The sequence below is a fragment of the Leopardus geoffroyi genome, chromosome E2 (genome assembly GCF_018350155.1).
Source record: "Leopardus geoffroyi isolate Oge1 chromosome E2, O.geoffroyi_Oge1_pat1.0, whole genome shotgun sequence".
NCBI classification, from domain to species: Eukaryota; Metazoa; Chordata; class Mammalia; order Carnivora; family Felidae; genus Leopardus; species Leopardus geoffroyi.
In genome coordinates, this window is record NC_059335.1 from 8,997,435 (window position 1) to 9,013,615 (window position 16,181).

Sequence of the window (16,181 nt, forward strand, 5' to 3'; positions counted from 1 at the left end):
TGAGGCCACAATGAAAATGGCAGCGTCCAGTTTTCTGAGGAGTGTGAAACTTATCACAAACCGTGGTTTAAGAGGTAAATGCACACAGATGGGGGGGGGGGTGGGGGGAGAAGCTCCAGAATCTTTGGCTCTGGAGTCAACCTGCCTAGCTTCAAATACCTGCCCAGTCATCCCCTAGCTGTGTGGCTTTGCGGGAAGTTTTCCACCTCTCAAATGGATCATAACAGTGCCTGGACACCAGCCCTCGCTTAGCTCAGTGGCCGGCATGGTTAAGTGGCCATTCAATTTCATTGTCGCTCCCTGAGAAGTCCCCAACGGGAATTGGCATGCCCTTCAGACTGAGGCAACTTTCTGCACCTCACTCCTGGGGTGGGGAGAGGAGGGGACGCTCTCCTTGTCACGCTGCTCTTTTCCAGATGACACTTTCGTGAAGGAGTTCTCCGCGATGTTGAGTCGGGAAAAGGAAACGTTTCGGCGCAATGTCGCTCGGTTTCACGGAGGTGAGGGAAGATGGGCTCCGTCAGGGACCACAGCCCCTTCCTCCACCAGTCCCAGGGTCTCTGTCCCCAGCCCCCTGCTTCTCTACGTCAGGCCCCTCACCTCTCCTGACCGCGCCCTCCCTTGGACCCAGAGCCCCAGGCACCCGGGTCCTTCCTCCCTCCAACCCAAGAGCCCAACCCCCACCTATTCCTTGGCCCCCCTCTCTGGTGTCCTCTACCTTTGAAACCTGATAATAATTTCTTCCCTTTCTTCAGATGAAGATTCTTGTCCCAACAAATGTGGTGAGTCCAGATTATGGGAACTGGTTTTCAATCCTTCGTCCTTGCCCCTTGAATACCCAGCCTTTCTCCTCCGGCTTTGGGTCTCGGGGGTTCTTCCTTCCCCACGTCTGAGAGGTTCCTGGTCCTCGGTAGTCCTTCTGCACAGCGGGCTTCCTGGAACGCGGGTCCCCTTCTCTGGGCGCTCTTTCCTGAGACTGGTTACACCCCTCTTCAGGGTGGACTGCCTTCTAGCCCCGCCCCTTGGGCTGACCTCTAGGGATTAGGGGCCTGACGCCGCCCCCGACCTTGGCCCTGCCCTCTCCGTGGAGCCCCTTTTCTTGGGGCGAATTACAGCCTTGTTCATGCCCCTTCAGGTGTATTGTTGCGGCTTCTGAGGTGGTGCGATTCTTGCCTGCTGCACACTTACCCTTGTCGAAAGTCCACAGATTGCGGAGGTGAGAGAGCTGGGCCAGCGGGAGGGGTTGGCGCGAGAGGGGTGGAGCCAGAGGAGAGAGGGAGTCTTGACAGGGCGGAGACTCAAGCTGGCACCCTAGCAAACATGGGGGGCCCAGACCCAGTGGGAGGGAGTTGAGGTAGGACCGGAAACCATGAGGAAGCACCCCACCGTCACCCCCTGTCCCCAATGCGCCAAATCAACGTCCATGAAAAGGAAGACTTGATTCTGAACTGTGCGCTCCACTGGCATAAAATTTCTACAGGCGGGTTCCATTACAGCTTTTACAGGGTGGGCCCTTCAACCCCAAGTCCATTAGGTTTGTCTGAGCCCCCGACCCCAGGATCCACAGGCTTGTTCCCACAATCCCTGTGACCCATGACCTACCGGGTTTGACTTCTATTGATCCCCGGGGGACCCCATGCCCTTATCAGTATACCTGAATTCCCATCACCCCCCACTGAAGTCTCCTGAGGATCTCACCCCGGTACTACACCGGGCCTGAATTCCCCACACCTCTGTGACTCCTTGATCTCGGGTCTAGGTTTCGGGGAGAAATTCTGAGACCTTGGTGTACAAGGGGAACTGGCTCACCTTGACCAAGCCCCTCATGAGGCCAGAGGACGAAGGTAACTACCGCTGTGAGTTGGGCACCGCGGGAGTGAGCACGCTCTAGGTCATCCATTTTCAAGTCACAGGTCAGTGCTGGGGAGTTGACTGAAGTGTGGGATTCAGGGTTGTGTGTTGGGGGGACAGTCAGCTTCAGGGCCTGGCTTCAAGCCACTGGGATGTGGCTTCCTGCCCTGGGTGTGGCCCCCAGCCACCTTGACCAGGCTTTCTGCAGTTAGGGTCTTGATTATCCCCTGGAAGTCCTGGGTGCTGGGGAAGGTTGGCGCGGAGATAGCTTGCCTGGGCCATGATTGGCCTTTGGGACCCAATCGGGTATGCTCCCTCTCCTCTACCAGTGTTGACTCAAAGAATCATTGTGGAGACAACTTCCAAGTCATCAACCTTTGTAACCCAGCCATCAACCATTGGAACCCAGTCACCAGCCATTGGAACCCAGTCACTAGCCATTGGAACCGAGGCTGAGGAGGAAATCTGGGATGACCTTTCCCCAACCCTCATGCCCTCAGAGTGTTCAAACCCAGAGGATGTGCATACATGCCTTCTGATAGGGGCTGCTTCTCTGGTGCTTTTTCCTGCTGATCATAGGATTTTTCACTGGGTGAGCCAACCACGGAAGAAGGCAGGGCTTGGCGTGAGGGGCGGGGTCCCCACCTTCCTAATGTGGGAGGGGTCTTGTGGGGTTTAGAAAACTGGGAGGGGCTCACCTACATGGGCGAAGCTTGGGTCATTGCTAGAGAAGGAGCAAATATAGGGAGGGTGGGAGGGGTGTCCCTCAGTCAGGACCTAATCTGTTACCCCATTTTGCACCCTACCGTCCCCCAGCGTACTTGGCTTTCGGTCTGGGATGGTGATCGATTCCATAAAGTCCAGATTCCGCACCGACAAGGCAGCTGCTCCACAGGACCAGCTTCCACAGAGTTGGCTGTCACAGAGCCAGCTGTCACATGACCAGCGCTCACACAGTTGGCTTTCAGAAACCCAGGTTCCGAAGGTTTGGAAAGTTCCAAAGGAAAAGGCCACAGTGCCAAGGTGCAAATAAAGATTTATCAGGTTGTCTCTACCTCAGGTTCATTTCCTCAGGTCTGATCCTCGGTTTGGGTTTCCCCAGAGGAGAGGTCTGGGCTGGTCTCGTGTCCTAGAAAGAGAGACTGGGAACCTTGTCCCTTCGTCGTGGCAGGGCCTCACTGGCTGAGAGGTAGTTCCAGAATTAAGAAGTGGGGAAGGACCAGTCCTACCTCATTCTCCCCACCCCACCCAGGTCCGTCCTCTCCAAGGAACCCTGTCCCCACATTTACCATGGGTTTCCTCTTGCCTTTTCCTGTCCTGCAGCCAGTGCTGGGAGCTGGGGCAAAGCCCGGCAGGAACAGTGGGGTCAGGAAGCCACCAGGGCCAAGGGAGCCTGGGTTCCGGGGTGCTGTTGGGACCTGAGGCAGGGGAAGACCCAGGCATCCGGGGGTCCACACCCAAGAGCCCCTCTCCAGCAATCTTCCATCCCAGCACCCATGAGCTAGGCTCCCATCCTTCTCCTCCATCCAGACTTACGAGTTCACCCCAGCCCCCAGCAGGGCAACCCCACCACTGAGGGCCTAGTCTGGGGGGACTAGATGAACTTTCTAGTCTGAGAGGGGGCTGTCTGCTTTGTCCTGGAACCATAGGCGGAGCCTCCCTTTGTTGCCGTCCAATCAGACTCAGAGTTGGGTTTGTGGGCGGGGCCAAGAAAACTCCCGGGGAGGGTCATCTCTAGGGAAGTCCGGCGGGGGGGGGGGGGGGGGGGGGCGGGGCGGGCCAGGTAGTAACGTAGAAGGGGGAGGGTGTGGGAATTCCTTGTAGATCGGGGTGAAAGGTGACCCTGTCTCCAGTCATAAAGCCCTCCACATCACGTGACCAACGTCACCCTCTCCCCAACAACATCCTTATTGTCAGTCTTGGGAAATCGAGTGGAAGACGGTGGCCTGCTCGTCCCTTCCAAAAGCCCTCAGCCTGGTTTCGGCTGTTCCGCTACAACATTCAAGGTCAAGGTCGGGCAGCGGTTGTCTAGGGTGCCTCGGGACTCCGGACACCTCGGTTTCCTAACGGAGAAGTGGGAGTCCTGCAAACTGGGGCTCTTCGTCTCAGGGATAGCTTCTTTCCCCTTAGCGATCACCTCCTCCGAGTGGGGTGGGAGGACCCTGCCCGGGGTTCTGTGCGGGCTGAGCCCTCCGGCCTCAATGGGTCCCCAAGTAGCCCTCCTGGTGGCGGCGCTAGCCGGCTGCCTGCTTCGGGCCCGGAGCTGTGTCATTTGTGATCCAAGGGTCGTGGCCGCGCTGGACGCCTTGGAAAAGGAATACCTGCCCACCCACCTCGCTCCCGGGCGTCACAGACAAGTGATGGAAAGGATAAGAGAAACCGTGAGGAATTTCCGGGACCTGCCATATTTAGAGGATACCTTTATGGGGGTTATCGGTGAGGGCAGGGTAGAGAGTGGGAATCCAGGGTGGAGGGAAAGCAGGGGTCTGGTGCTAGGATTGCTGGGGGCGGGGGAAGGATGGGCCGCAAGGGCTGGAGGCAGAGTCAGCTGGGTTCTTGAATGGAGAAGACTGAGATGCCAATTCCAGGCCTTCCCCTGGGCAAAGGAATACGCTATTTCCCTAGTCCTTACCCTGCAATTTTGTATAAAAAACAAAACAAAACAAAACAAAACAAAACAAAAAACAAGAAACAAACAAAAAACCAAAAAACCAAAAAACAACAAACCCACAAAACAAAAAAACAAAAAAAAACTACATCTCCCAGAAGTCAACGGGCGTGCAATCCTTTTACAGCCCTGGTCTTGCCCAGTAGCCTCATGGGTAGTGTAGTTTTTGACACTAACTGAGCCAATGAGACCTTAAGGCTTGGAATCTGAGGTCTAGCTCCTCTCCCCGCATCCTCTGTGTCCTTCCAGATGAGGCCACAATGGAAACGTCAGTCTTAAGTTTTCTGAGGAGTGTGAGACTTATCAGAAACAGTGGCGCAGCAGGTAAATCCACACAGGGGCCAGGGGATGGGGCTCCAGAAACCTTTAGAGAAATGTTTTTTGGTGAGGCCGGGTCTGGTAGTGGCTCTGGAGCCCACCTGCCTCGGTTCAGCTTCCCGCCCAGTCACCCCTTGCTGTGTGGCCTTGAGGGAGGAATTCCCCAGGTTTGTCCCCTCCAAAATGGGTCCTAACAGTGTCTGCATGCAGGCGTCACGTTGCTCAGCGGCGGCATTGTTAAGTGGTCATTCAATTTTCACTGTCCCTCCCTGAGATGGCCCCCAACGTGGAATGCCAATCTCTTCACACAGAAGGAAATTCCTCCTGGGGTGGGTGGGGAGGGGAAAGCACTCTGTCACCGTGCTCCTTCCCAGATGACTCTTTCGAGAAGGAGGTCTCCAAGATATTGACTCGGGAAAAGGCAACCTTTCAGAGCTACATCCTTCGGTTCCAACGAGAGGGTGAGGGATGATGGGTTCTGTACGCGACCACAGCCCCTTCCTCCAACAATCCCAGGGTCTCTGCCCCCAGCCCCCTGCTTCTCTATGTTCACTTCCTCAAGTCTGCCGATCCGGTCCTCCCTGGGACCCAGAGATCCAGACATCCGGGTCTTTCCGCCCTCCAACCCAAGAGCCCAACCCAAAACGTAGTTCTTCGTCCTTTCTCTCAAGTACTTCATCTTTGATCTGATTTTTTTTTTTTTTCTATCGAGGCAGATTTATGTCCCAACAACTGTGGTGAGTCCGGATTATGGGAGCTGGTCCTCTATTCCTTATCCTCGCTGGGTTAATACCTAGCCTGTCTCCTCCCGCGTTGGGTCTCGATGGTTCTTCATTCTCCACGTCAGAGAAGTTCCTGTTCTCCGAGTCCTTCTGCACAGCGGTCTCACTGGGCAGCGGGTCATATTCTACGTGTGCTCTTTACTGAGCCTGATTCCATCAGTCTTCCCAAGTACTGCCTTCTAGCCCCACCCCTTGGGCTGACCTCCAGGGATTAGGCGCCTGAGTCCTCCCCAGACCTCGGCCCCGCCCTCTCCGTGTAGCCTGGCCTCTGGGGGCCAATACCGCTTCGTTCATGCCCCTTCAGGTACGATGTTGCAGCGTCTGATGTGGTGCAGTAATTGCGTCCAGGACAATTACATTTGTCGAAAGTCCAGAGATTGCGGGGGTGAGAGAGCTGGGGCCAGCTGCAGGGGTTGGCAAGAGAGGGGCGGAGCCAGAGGGCAGCATGAGTCTAGAGAGGGCGGAGACTGGAGAAGAAGCAGGGCGGAGCCCAAGTGGAGGGAGTTGAGAGAGGGCCAGCAACCTTGAAGAAACACCCGACCTTAATCCCCTGTCCCCAGTTCGCCACATCAACGTCCACGAAAAGGAAGACATGATCCTGGACTGTGAGCTCAACTGGCATAAGTTATCTCAAGGCCTGACCTATTACAGCTTTTACAGGGTGGGCCCTTCAACCCCATCAACCCCAAGTCCATGAGACTTCTGTGAGCCCCCACCTCTATATCCACAGCCTTGGTCTCACAATCCCTATGACCCATGACCTACCAAGTTTGACTTCTGATCCCCGGGGACCCCATACCCTTAGCAGTATACCCTGGACTCCCATCTCCCCCATTGAGATCCCGTGATGCTCTCACCCCTGTAATTCCCCAACCCCTGAATTCCCCCAGGCCTCTGTGACCCCTTGAGCTTTGGGCCTAGGTTTGGGGGAGCGATTCTGAGACCTTGTTGTACAAGGGGAAATGGCCCACCCTGACCAAGCCCCTCGTGAGGCCAGAGGATGCAGGTAACTACCGCTGCGAGTTGGGCATTGAGCGATCCGGCCCAGCCACGGTCATCCGTTTTCAAGTCACAGGTCAGAGCTGGGGAGTCCCCGGAGGTGTGGGAGTCAGGGTCCTGGGTTTGGGGGATGGCAGGCAGCGTGGGGCGTGGTCTTCGGGTTAAAACTTCCCTTCGGGGTGTGGATTCAGGCCACGGGGGTGGGGCTCCCTGTTCTGGGTGTGGCCACCGCTCTCATTGACCGGCCTTCCAGCAGTGAAGGTCATAATTATCTCCTTGAAGGCCTGGGTCTTGGGGGAGGTTGGTGTGGAGAGAGCATGCCTGGGACAGGGCGGACCCTTGGGGCCTGCTCAGGTCGGCTCTTTCCCTCTCCTCTGTCAGTGTTGCCTCAAAGAATCTTTGGGGAGATAACGTCCAAGTCTTCAACCTTTGTAACCCAGCCATCAACCACTGAAACCCAGTCACCAACCATTAGAACACAGTCCCCAGTCATTGGAACCGAGGCTGAGGAAATCTGGGGTGACCTTTCCCCAACCCTCCGGCCCTCCGAGTGTTCGAACCCGAAGAACGTGCGGACAGGGCTTCTGATAGGGCTGCTGCTCTGGTCCTTTTTGCTGCTGATCCTGGGCTTTGTCACCGGGTGAGCCAACCACTGAAGAGGCAGGACGCGGAGAGAGGGGCGGGGTCTCCACCTTCCTACTGCAGGAGAGGTCCTGTGGGGGATGGGGCTTAGAAAACTGGGTGGGGCTTACCTAGGTGGGCAAAGCTTAGGCCACTGCTAGAAAATGATCAGATATTAGGAGGCTGGGGAAGGTGTCCCTCACTGGGGACCTGATCCTTTACCACGTTTTGTGCCCCACCCTCCCCCAGCATACTCTGCTTTCGGTCTGGGATGGTGATCGATTCCATAAAGTCCAGATACCACACCGAAATGGCAGCTGCTCCGCGGGACCAGGCTCCAGAGAGTCAGCTGTCACCGAGCCACGTTCTCAAAGTACCGAAGGACAAGGACACAGGACCAAGTCACAAATAAAGATTTATCTGGTTGCTGAAATATCAGATTCATTTCCTCGGGTCTGATCCTCAGTTTTGGTTTCCTGAGAGGAGAGCTCTGGGGCTGGTCTCCTGTCCTAGGAGGAGAGACCCGGAAGCGGGGTCCCTTCGTCGTGGCAGGGCCACCTGGCTGAGATGTAATTCCAGCATCGAGGAGTGGGGAAGAGGCAGCCCTACCCAGATCTCCTCCCCCAGGCCCATCTCTTGACAGGACGCCCCCTCCTCACTCTTCCAGCCGGCTTTCCTCCGGCGTTTTCCTGTCCCCCAGCCACTGCTGCGAGCGGGGGCAGAGGCAAAGGCTGAACATGAACAGCGGGTTTAGGAACCAGCCAGGGAGAACGGAAACAGGACGCCGGGGTGCTGTTGGGACTTGAAGCAGGGTAAGAATCGGGGACCCGGGGATCCTCACGCCTCCTACTTCAGACCCAAGAGCCAGTCCCCAGGCATCTCCCATAAGAGCACCCAGGAGATAGGCTCCCATCCTCCTCCTCCACCCACACTCATTAGTCTGAGCCACCCCTCTACCCAGCCCGACCACTCAAGGGCCTCGTCTGGAAGGAATACATGAAAAGTTCTAGCGTGAGAAGGGGCGGTCTGCATCATCCTGGAACCATAGGCGGAGCCTCCCTTTGTTGCCGTCCAATCAGACTCAGAGTTGGATTTCTGGGCGGGGCCAATGAAGCTTCCTGGGAGTGTCTCTAGGGAAGTCGGGGGCCCAGTGTAGGCAGGTAGGAGGCGGCGGCTGTGGGATTCCATTGTCCATTGGGGCGATCCTCGAGCCTGACTCCAGTCACAAAGTTCTCCACATCACGTGACCAACCTCACCCTCGCTCCAACAACATCCTTAATATTATTCATGGCAAAATAGACTGGAGGGAGGTGGCCGGCTCGTCCCCCTGAATGCCCTCAGCCTGGATTCCGCTCTTCAGCAAACCCTAGTTGTATTCGAGGGTCAACGGACAAGTTCAAGGTCGGGCAGCGGCTGCTCAGTGTGCATTGGGACTCCGGACTCGTCGGTTTCCTAACCGAGAAGTGGGAGACCTACAAATTGGGGGTCTTAGTCTCCGGGAAGGGGTTCTTTCCCCTTAGCGATCACTTCCTCCTCCGTGTGGGGTGGGCGGACCCTCCCCATAAAGTCCAGATAGTCCTGGTGGGTTCTGCTGGGGCTTGAGCGCCCTGGGGAAATGGGTCCCCAAGTTGCCCTCCTGGTGGCGGCGCTAGCCGGCTGCCTGCTTCCTGCCCGGAGCTGTATCACGTGTGATGAGAGGGTTGTGAAGCAGTTGGACGCCTTGGAAAAAGAATACCTGCGAACCCACCTTGCCCCCGGGCGTCTCAGAGAAGTGATGGAAAAGATAAGAGATACCGTCGACAATTTCAAGGACCTGCCAGATATACAGTCTACCTTAAATGGGGCTGTCGGTGAGGGCGCGGCAGAGCGTGGGAACCCTGGGTCCTGGGAAAGGAGGGGGTCTAGTGTTAGAATTGCTAGGGTTAGGGGGCGACGGAAGGGAAAGGCTGAAGGCAGAGTCTACTGGGTTCGGGCGTGGAGAAGGCTGGGATGCAGAATCCAGGCCTTGCCAGGGCTAGGAATTCACTTTCCCTACGCCTCACCTTGCCATTTTGGATAAAAACTACAACTCCCAGCAGGCAACGGGCGGGCAATCGCTTTACAGCCCCATCGTTGCCAGTAGCTACATGGGTATTGTAGTTTGTATCACTAGCTGAGCCAAGAGAGCTTAAGGCTTGGAATCTGAGGTTAGAGCTCCCCTCCCCGCATCTCCTGTTCCCCTCCAGATGAGGCCACAATGAAAATGGCAGCGTCCAGTTTTCTGAGGAGTGTGAAACTTATCACAAACCGTGGTTTAAGAGGTAAATGCACACACGGGCCAGGGGAGAAGCTCCAGAATGTTTTGGTTCTGGAGTCAACCTGCCTAGGTTCAAATCCCCCCACCCCCGGTCATCCCCTAGCCGCGTGGCCTTGGAGGAGGTTTTCCGCCTCTAAAATGGATCATAACGGTGCCTGGACACCAGCCCTCGCTTAGCTCAGTGGCCGGCATGGTTAAGTGGCCATTCAATTTCATTGTCGCTCCCTGAGAAGTCCCCAACGGGAATTGGCATGCCCTTCAGACTGAGGCAAACTTTCTGCACCTCACTCCTGGGGTGGGGAGCGGAGGGCTCGCACTCCCTGTCACCCTGCTTCTTCCCAGATGACACTTTCGTGAAGGAGTTCTCCGCGATGTTGAGTCGGGAAAAGGAAACGTTTCGGCGCAATGTCGCTCGGTTTCACGGAGGTGAGGGAAGATGGGCTCCGTCAGGGACCACAGCCCCTTCCTCCACCAGTCCCAGGGTCTCTGTCCCCAGCCCCCTGCTTCTCTACGTCCGGCCCCTCACCTCTCCCGACCGCGCCCTCCTTTGCACCCAGAGCTCCAGGCACCCGGGTCCTTCCTCCCTCCAACCCAAGAGCCCAACCCCCACCTATTCCTTGGCCCCCCTCTCTGGTGTCCTCTACCTTTGAAATCTGATTATCATTTCATTCTTTTCTCCAGGTGAGGATTCTTGTCCCAACAAATGTGGTGAGTCCAGATTATGGGAACTGGTTTTCAATCCTTCGTCCTTGCCCCGTAAATACCCAGCCTTTCTCCTCCGGCTTTGGGTCTCGGGGGTTCTTCCTTCCCCACGTCTGAGAGGTTCCTGGTCCTCGGTAGTCCTTCTGCACAGCGGGCTTCCTGGAACGCGGGTCCCCTTCTCTGGGCGCTCTTTCCTGAGACTGGTTACACCCCTCTTCAGGGAGGACTGCCTTCTAGCCCCGCCCCTTGGGCTGACCTCTAGGGATTAGGGGCCTGACGCCGCCCCCGACCTTGGCCCTGCCCTCTCCGTGGAGCCCCTTTTCTTGGGGCGAATTACAGCCTTGTTCATGCCCCTTCAGGTGTATTGTTGCGGCTTCTGAGGTGGTGCGATTCTTGCCTGCTGCACACTTACCCTTGTCGAAAGTCCACAGATTGTGGAGGTGAGAGGGCTGGCGCCAGCGGGAGGGGTTGGCGCAGGAGGGGCGGAGCCAGGAGAGAGGGAGTCTTGACCGGGCGGAGACTGAACGTGGCCTGTTAGCAAAGAAGAGCTTAGGCCCGGTTGGAGGGAGTTGATGGAGAGCCTGGAAGCATGAGGAAGCACCCCACCATAACCCTTGTCCCCAGTGCGCCAAATCAACGTCCATGAAAAGGAAGACCTGGTCCTGGACTGTGAGCTCGACTGGCATAAAATTGCTACAGGCGCGACCGGTTACAGCTTTTACAGGGTGGGCCCTTCAACCCCAAGTCCATTAGGGTTGTGAGCCCCCGACTCCTGTAGCCACAGGCTTGTTCCCACAATCCCTGTGACCCATGACCTACCAGGTTTGCCTTCTACGGATCCCCGGCGACCCCACGCACGCCCTTACGGGTATACCCTGGACTCCCATCTCTCCCCTGAGGTCTCGTGATGCTCTCGCCCTTGTACTTCCCCAAAGCCTGATCCCCAGGCCTCTGTGACCCCTTGAGCTTTGGGTCTAGGTTTGGGGGAGCAAAGCTGACAGCTTGTTGTACATGGGGAAATGGCCCACCCTGACCAAGCAACTGGTGAGGCCCGCGGATGCAGGTACCTACCGCTGCGAGTTGGGCACTCCGGGAGTGAGCACATTCTCGGCCATCCGTTTTGAAGTCACAGGTCAGTGCTGTTGGCAGAAGTGTGGGAGTCAGTTTCGTTAAAACTTCCGGTCAGAGTGTGGTTTCAGGCCACGGGGGTGTGGCCTCCTGGCCTGGGTGCGGCCCCCAGCCACCTTGACCTGCTTTCTGCAGTTAGGGTTGGGAGTATCTCCTGGAAGGCCCGGGTGTTGGGGACGGTTGACGTGGCGAGAGCTTGCCTGGGTCAGGACGGGCCCTTGGGACCCTCTCAGGTCCGTTCTTTTCCTCTTCTCTATCAGTGTTGCCTCGGAAAATCATTTCGGTGATGGTGACATCTTCCAAGTCTGCAACCATTGTCACCCGGTCACCAACCATTGTCACCCAGTCACCAACCTTTGGAACCCAGTCACCAGCCATTAGAACCGAGGCCGAGGAGGAAATCTGGGATGACTTTTCCCCAACCCTCGAGCCCTCAGCGTGTTCAAAGCCCAAAAATGTGCAGACCGGCCGTCTGATAGGGCTGCTTCTCTGGTGCTTTTTCCTGCTGATCATAGGATTTTTCACTGGGTGAGCCAACCACGGAAGAAGGCAGGGCTTGGCGTGAGGGGCGGGGTCCCCACCTTCCTAATGTGGGAGGGGTCTTGTGGGGTTTAGAAAACTGGGAGGGGCTCACCTACATGGGCGAAGCTTGGGTCATTGCTAGAGAAGGAGCAAATATAGGGAGGGTGGGAGGGGTGTCCCTCAGTCAGGACCTAATCTGTTACCCCATTTTGCACCCTACCGTCCCCCAGCGTACTTTGCTTTCGGTCTGGGATGGTGATCGATTCCATAAAGTCCAGATTCCGCACCGACAAGGCAGCTGCTCCACAGGACCAGCTTCCACAGAGTTGGCTGTCACAGAGCCAGCTGTCACATGACCAGCTGTCACAGAGTCCGCTTTCAGAAACCCAGGTTCCGACAGCTGAGAAACTTCCGAAGGAATAGGCCACAGTGCCAAGGTGCAAATAAAGATTTATCAGGTTGTCTCTACCTCAGGTTCATTTCCTCAGGTCTGATCCTCGGTTTGGGTTTCCCCAGAGGAGAAGTCTGGGCTGGTCTCGTGTCCTAGAAAGAGAGACCGGGAACCGTGTCCCTTCGTCGTGGCAGGGCCTCACTGGCTGAGAGGTAGTTCCAGAATTAAGAAGTGGGGAAGGACCAGTCCTACCTCATTCTCCCCACCCCACCCAGGTCCGTCCTCTCCAAGGAACCCTGTCCCCACATTTACCATGGGTTTCCTCTTGCCTTTTCCTGTCCTGCAGCCAGTGCTGGGAGCTGGGGCAAAGCCCGGCAGGAACAGTGGGGTCAGGAAGCCACCAGGGCCAAGGGAGCCAGGGTTCCGGGGTGCTGTTGGGACCTGAGGCAGGGGAAGACCCAGGCATCCGGGGGTCCACACCCAAGAGCCCCTCTCCAGCAATCTTCCATCCCAGCACCCATGAGCTAGGCTCCCATCCTTCTCCTCCACCCAGACTTACGAGTTCACCCCAGCCCCCAGCACGGCAACCCCACCACTGAGGGCCTAGTCTGGGGGGACCAGATGAACTTTCTAGTCTGAGAGGGGGCTGTCTGCTTTGTCCTGGAACCATAGGCGGAGCCTCCCTTTGTTGCCGTCCAATCAGACTCAGAGTTGGGTTTGTGGGCGGGGCCAAGAAAACTCCCGGGGAGCGTCCTTCTAGGCAAGTCCGGCGGCGGGGCGGGCCAGGTAGTAAGGTAGAAGGGGGAGGGTGTGGGAATTCCTTGTAGATCGGGGTGAAAGGTGACCTTGGCTCCAGTCATAAAGCCCTCCACATCACGTGACCAACGTCACCCTCTCCCCAACAACATCCTTATTGTCAGTCTTTGGAAATCGAGTGGAAGACGGTGGCCTGCTCGTCCCTTCCAAAAGCCCTCAGCCTGGTTTCGGCTGTTCCGCTACAACATTCAAGGTCAAGGTCGGGCAGCGGCTGTCTAGGGTGCCTCGGGACTCCGGACACCTCGGTTTCCTAACGGAGAAGTGGGAGTCCTGCAAATTGGGGCTCTTCGTCTCAGGGATAGGCTTCTTTCTCCTTAGCGATCACCTCCTCCGAGTGGGGTGGGAGGACCCTGCCCGGGGTTCTGTGCGGGCTGAGCCCTCCGGCCTCAATGGGTCCCCAAGTAGCCCTCCTGGTGGCGGCGCTAGCCGGCTGCCTGCTTCGGGCCCGGAGCTGTGTCATTTGTGATCCAAGGGTCGTGGCCGCGCTGGACGCCTTGGAAAAGGAATACCTGCCCACCCACCTCGCTCCCGGGCGGCACAGACAAGTGATGGAAAGGATAAGAGAAACCGTGAGGGATTTCCGGGACCTGCCATATTTAGAGGATACCTTTATGGGGGTTATCGGTGAGGGCAGGGTAGAGAGTGGGAATCCAGGGTGGAGGGAAAGCAGGGGTCTGGTGCTAGGATTGCTGGGGGCGGGGGAGGGACGGGCCGCAAGGGCTGGAGGCAGAGTCTGCTGGGTTCTTGAATGGAGAAGACTGAGATGCAGATTCCAGGCCTTCCTCTGGGCAAAGGAATAGGCTGTTTCCCTAGTCCTTACCCTGCAATTTTGTAAAAAAAACAAACCCACAAACCCACCCACCCACACCCAAAAAAACAAAAACAAAAAAACTACATCTCCCAGAAGTCAACGGGCGTGCAATCCTTTTACAGCCCTGGCCTTGCCCAGTAGCCTCATGGGTAGTGTAGTTTTTGACACTAACTGAGCCAATGAGACCTTAAGGCTTGGTATCTGAGGTCTAGCTCCTCTCCCCGCATCCTCTGTGTCCCTCCAGATGAGGCCACAATGGAAACGTCAGTCTTAAGTTTTCTGAGGAGTGTGAGACTTATCAGAAACAGTGGCGCAGCAGGTAAATCCACACATGGGCCACGGGAGGGGCTCCAGAAACTTTTAGAGAAATGATTTTTGGTGAGGACGGGTCTGGTCGTGGTTCTGGAGCCCACCTGCCTTGGTTCAGCTTCAGGCCCAGCTGGCCACCCCTTAGCTGTGTGGCCTTGGGAGAGGAATTTCCCTGGTTTGTCACCTCTAAAGTGGGTCCTAACAGTGTCTGCACGCCAGGAGCCGCTTGGCTCAGTGGCCAGCATTGTTAAGTGGTCATTCAATGTCACTGTCCCTCCCTGAGGTGGCCCTAAAGCGGAATGCCAATCTCTTCACACAGAAGGAACTTCCTGTATCTCCTCCTGCGGTGGGCGGGGGAGGGGTACCCCTCTATGTCACCCTGCTCCTTCCCAGATGACACTTTCGTGAACGAGTTCTCCTGGATGTTGACTCTGGAAAAGGCAGCCTTTCAGGGCTATGTCGCTCGGTTCCAAAGAAAGGGTGAGGGAAGATGGGTTCCGTCAGCGACCACAGCCCCTTCCCCCAACAGGTCCAGGGTCTAAGTCCCCAGCCCCTGCTTTCTATGTCCAGCCTCTCACTTCTCCCAACCATCCGTGTCCTTCTTCCCTCCATCCCCAGAGCCCAAACGCGACCTATTCCTTCTCCCCCCTCTCATCTCCTTTAACAGGAATCTGATAATCCTTTTTTGTTGTTGTTTTGTTTTTTCTTCCTTCTGAGGCAGATTTCTGTCCCAACAAATGTGGTGAGTCCGGATTACGGGAACTGGTTTTCTTTTTTTTTTTTTTTTTTTTTTAATTTTTTTTTTTCAACGTTTATTTATTTTTGGGACAGAGAGAGACAGAGCATGAACGGGGGAGGGGCAGAGAGAGAGGGAGACACAGAATCGGAAACAGGCTCCAGGCTCTGAGCCATCAGCCCAGAGCCTGACGCGGGGCTCGAACTCACGGACCGCGAGATCGTGACCTGGCTGAAGTCGGACGCTTAACCGACTGCGCCACCCAGGCGCCCCTGGAACTGGTTTTCTATCCTTCATCCTTGCCCCTTGAATACCCAGCTTTTCTCCTCCGGCTTTGGGTCTCGGTGGTTCTTCCTTCCCCACGTCTGAGAGGTTCCTGGTCCTCAGTAGTCCTGCACAGCGGACTTCCTGGGCAGCGGGTCCTATTCTCTGGGCGCTCTTTCCTGAGACTGGTTACACCCCTCTTCAGGGAGGACTGCCTTGTAGCCCCACCCCTTGGGCTGACCTCTAGGGATTAGGCGCCTGACTCCGCCCCAGACCTTGGCCCTGCCCTCTCCTTTTAGCCTCGCCTCTCAGGGCGAATACAGCCTGGATTCTGTCCCTTCAGGTACAATGTTGCAGCTTCTGATCTGGTGCAGTAACTGTAAAAAGCAGCTTCACGCTTGTCGAAAATCCAGAGATTGTGGGGGTGAGAGAGCTGGGGCCAGCCGCAGCGGTTGGCGCAAGAGGGGCGGAGCCAGACTTGTGACGCTGCCCAGAGGGGGCGGAGACTGTAGCCCGCCCACCAGAGAAGGTGGGACCGCCACCAAGTGGAGGCAGTTGAGGGAGGATCAGGAACCTTGAAGAGGCAAAGGAGCACAACCTCTCTCTCCAGTGCTCCAAATCAATGTCCATGAAACGGAAGACATGATCCTGGACTGTGAGCTCGACTGGCATAAATTATCTCAAGGCCTGACCTATTACAGCTTTTACAGGGTGAGCCCTTTAACCCCAAGTCCACAAGGCTTGTGTGAGCGCCGACCCCCTTATCCACAAGCTTGTTGCCACAATCCCCATGACTCATGAGCCACCAGGTTTGACTTCTAGGGATCCCCGGGGACCCCATGCCCTTAACAGTACACCCTGGACTCCCATCTTCCCCACTGAGTCCCCGTGATGCTGTCACACCTGTACTGCCCCAAACCCTGAATTCCCCAGGCCTCTGTGACCCCTTGAGCTTGGGTCTAGGTT

General features: G+C 56.5%; 3 protein-coding genes and 1 long non-coding RNA gene across 9 annotated transcripts in view; 3 read left to right on the plus strand and 1 right to left on the minus strand.

The window, feature by feature from the left end:
- The window catches only part of LOC123578088 (izumo sperm-egg fusion protein 1-like), a 23,552-nt gene extending 15,875 nt beyond the window's left edge, over positions 1-7,677 (plus strand). Inside the window, exons 1-10 of one of the 5 annotated variants that reach the window (XM_045440675.1) lie at positions 3,661-3,792; positions 4,136-4,287; positions 4,769-4,843; positions 5,212-5,298; positions 5,554-5,574; positions 5,924-6,004; positions 6,180-6,280; positions 6,541-6,694; positions 7,000-7,258; positions 7,489-7,677. In XM_045440675.1, coding sequence (XP_045296631.1) covers positions 4,212-4,287; positions 4,769-4,843; positions 5,212-5,298; positions 5,554-5,574; positions 5,924-6,004; positions 6,180-6,280; positions 6,541-6,694; positions 7,000-7,258; positions 7,489-7,651 — 1,017 coding nt within the window. In that variant the 5' untranslated portion in view covers positions 3,661-3,792; positions 4,136-4,211 and the 3' untranslated portion in view covers positions 7,652-7,677. Of the gene's footprint in view, positions 1-3,660; positions 3,793-3,845; positions 4,288-4,768; positions 4,844-5,211; positions 5,299-5,553; positions 5,575-5,923; positions 6,005-6,179; positions 6,281-6,540; positions 6,695-6,999; positions 7,259-7,488 lie in introns of those variants that run through there. The other 4 variants (XM_045440672.1, XM_045440673.1, XM_045440674.1 and 1 more) reach the window with 4 other exon arrangements.
- Positions 2,870-3,607, minus strand: LOC123578096. The gene is made up of 2 exons (XR_006702228.1): positions 3,388-3,607; positions 2,870-2,980 (listed from the first exon to the last, which is right to left on the minus strand). It is a non-coding gene; the product is annotated as an uncharacterized LOC123578096 (long non-coding RNA).
- Positions 7,678-7,726: 49 nt separating the features above from the next.
- Positions 7,727-12,356, plus strand: LOC123578087 (izumo sperm-egg fusion protein 1-like). 2 transcript variants are annotated; one of them, XM_045440669.1, is made up of 9 exons: positions 7,727-8,051; positions 9,466-9,540; positions 9,879-9,962; positions 10,218-10,244; positions 10,598-10,678; positions 10,863-10,963; positions 11,217-11,370; positions 11,627-11,894; positions 12,119-12,356. In XM_045440669.1, exons 2-9 carry the CDS (start codon positions 9,477-9,479, stop codon positions 12,309-12,311), a joined length of 972 nt encoding a protein of 323 aa, XP_045296625.1. In that variant the 5' UTR covers positions 7,727-8,051; positions 9,466-9,476; the 3' UTR covers positions 12,312-12,356. The 2 variants fall into 2 exon arrangements, with proteins under 2 accessions (XP_045296625.1, XP_045296624.1); XM_045440668.1 differs by lacking the exon at positions 7,727-8,051 and adding an exon at positions 8,677-9,090.
- Positions 12,357-12,466: 110 nt separating this feature from the next.
- LOC123578094 (izumo sperm-egg fusion protein 1-like) lies at positions 12,467-16,092 on the plus strand. The gene is made up of 6 exons (XM_045440684.1): positions 12,467-13,719; positions 14,151-14,225; positions 14,609-14,695; positions 14,937-14,957; positions 15,559-15,639; positions 15,826-16,092. The coding sequence occupies exons 1-6, from the start codon at positions 13,485-13,487 to the stop codon at positions 16,014-16,016; spliced, it is 690 nt and encodes a 229-aa protein (XP_045296640.1). The 5' UTR covers positions 12,467-13,484; the 3' UTR covers positions 16,017-16,092.
- Positions 16,093-16,181: the final 89 nt, after the last annotated feature.

Bases quoted from the DNA above. Each gene is read 5' to 3' on its own strand.
- LOC123578087 (XM_045440668.1), top strand. From the start codon at position 8,856: ATGGGTCCCCAAGTTGCCCTCCTGGTGGCGGCGCTAGCCGGCTGCCTG. The intron at 9,091-9,465 runs GTGAGGGCGCGG...GTTCCCCTCCAG, and splicing joins TACCTTAAATGGGGCTGTCG to ATGAGGCCACAATGAAAATG. The intron at 10,245-10,597 runs GTGAGTCCAGAT...ATGCCCCTTCAG, and splicing joins TTCTTGTCCCAACAAATGTG to GTGTATTGTTGCGGCTTCTG.
- LOC123578094 (XM_045440684.1), top strand. From the start codon at position 13,485: ATGGGTCCCCAAGTAGCCCTCCTGGTGGCGGCGCTAGCCGGCTGCCTG. The intron at 14,226-14,608 runs GTAAATCCACAC...GCTCCTTCCCAG, and splicing joins CAGAAACAGTGGCGCAGCAG to ATGACACTTTCGTGAACGAG. The intron at 14,958-15,558 runs GTGAGTCCGGAT...CTGTCCCTTCAG, and splicing joins TTTCTGTCCCAACAAATGTG to GTACAATGTTGCAGCTTCTG.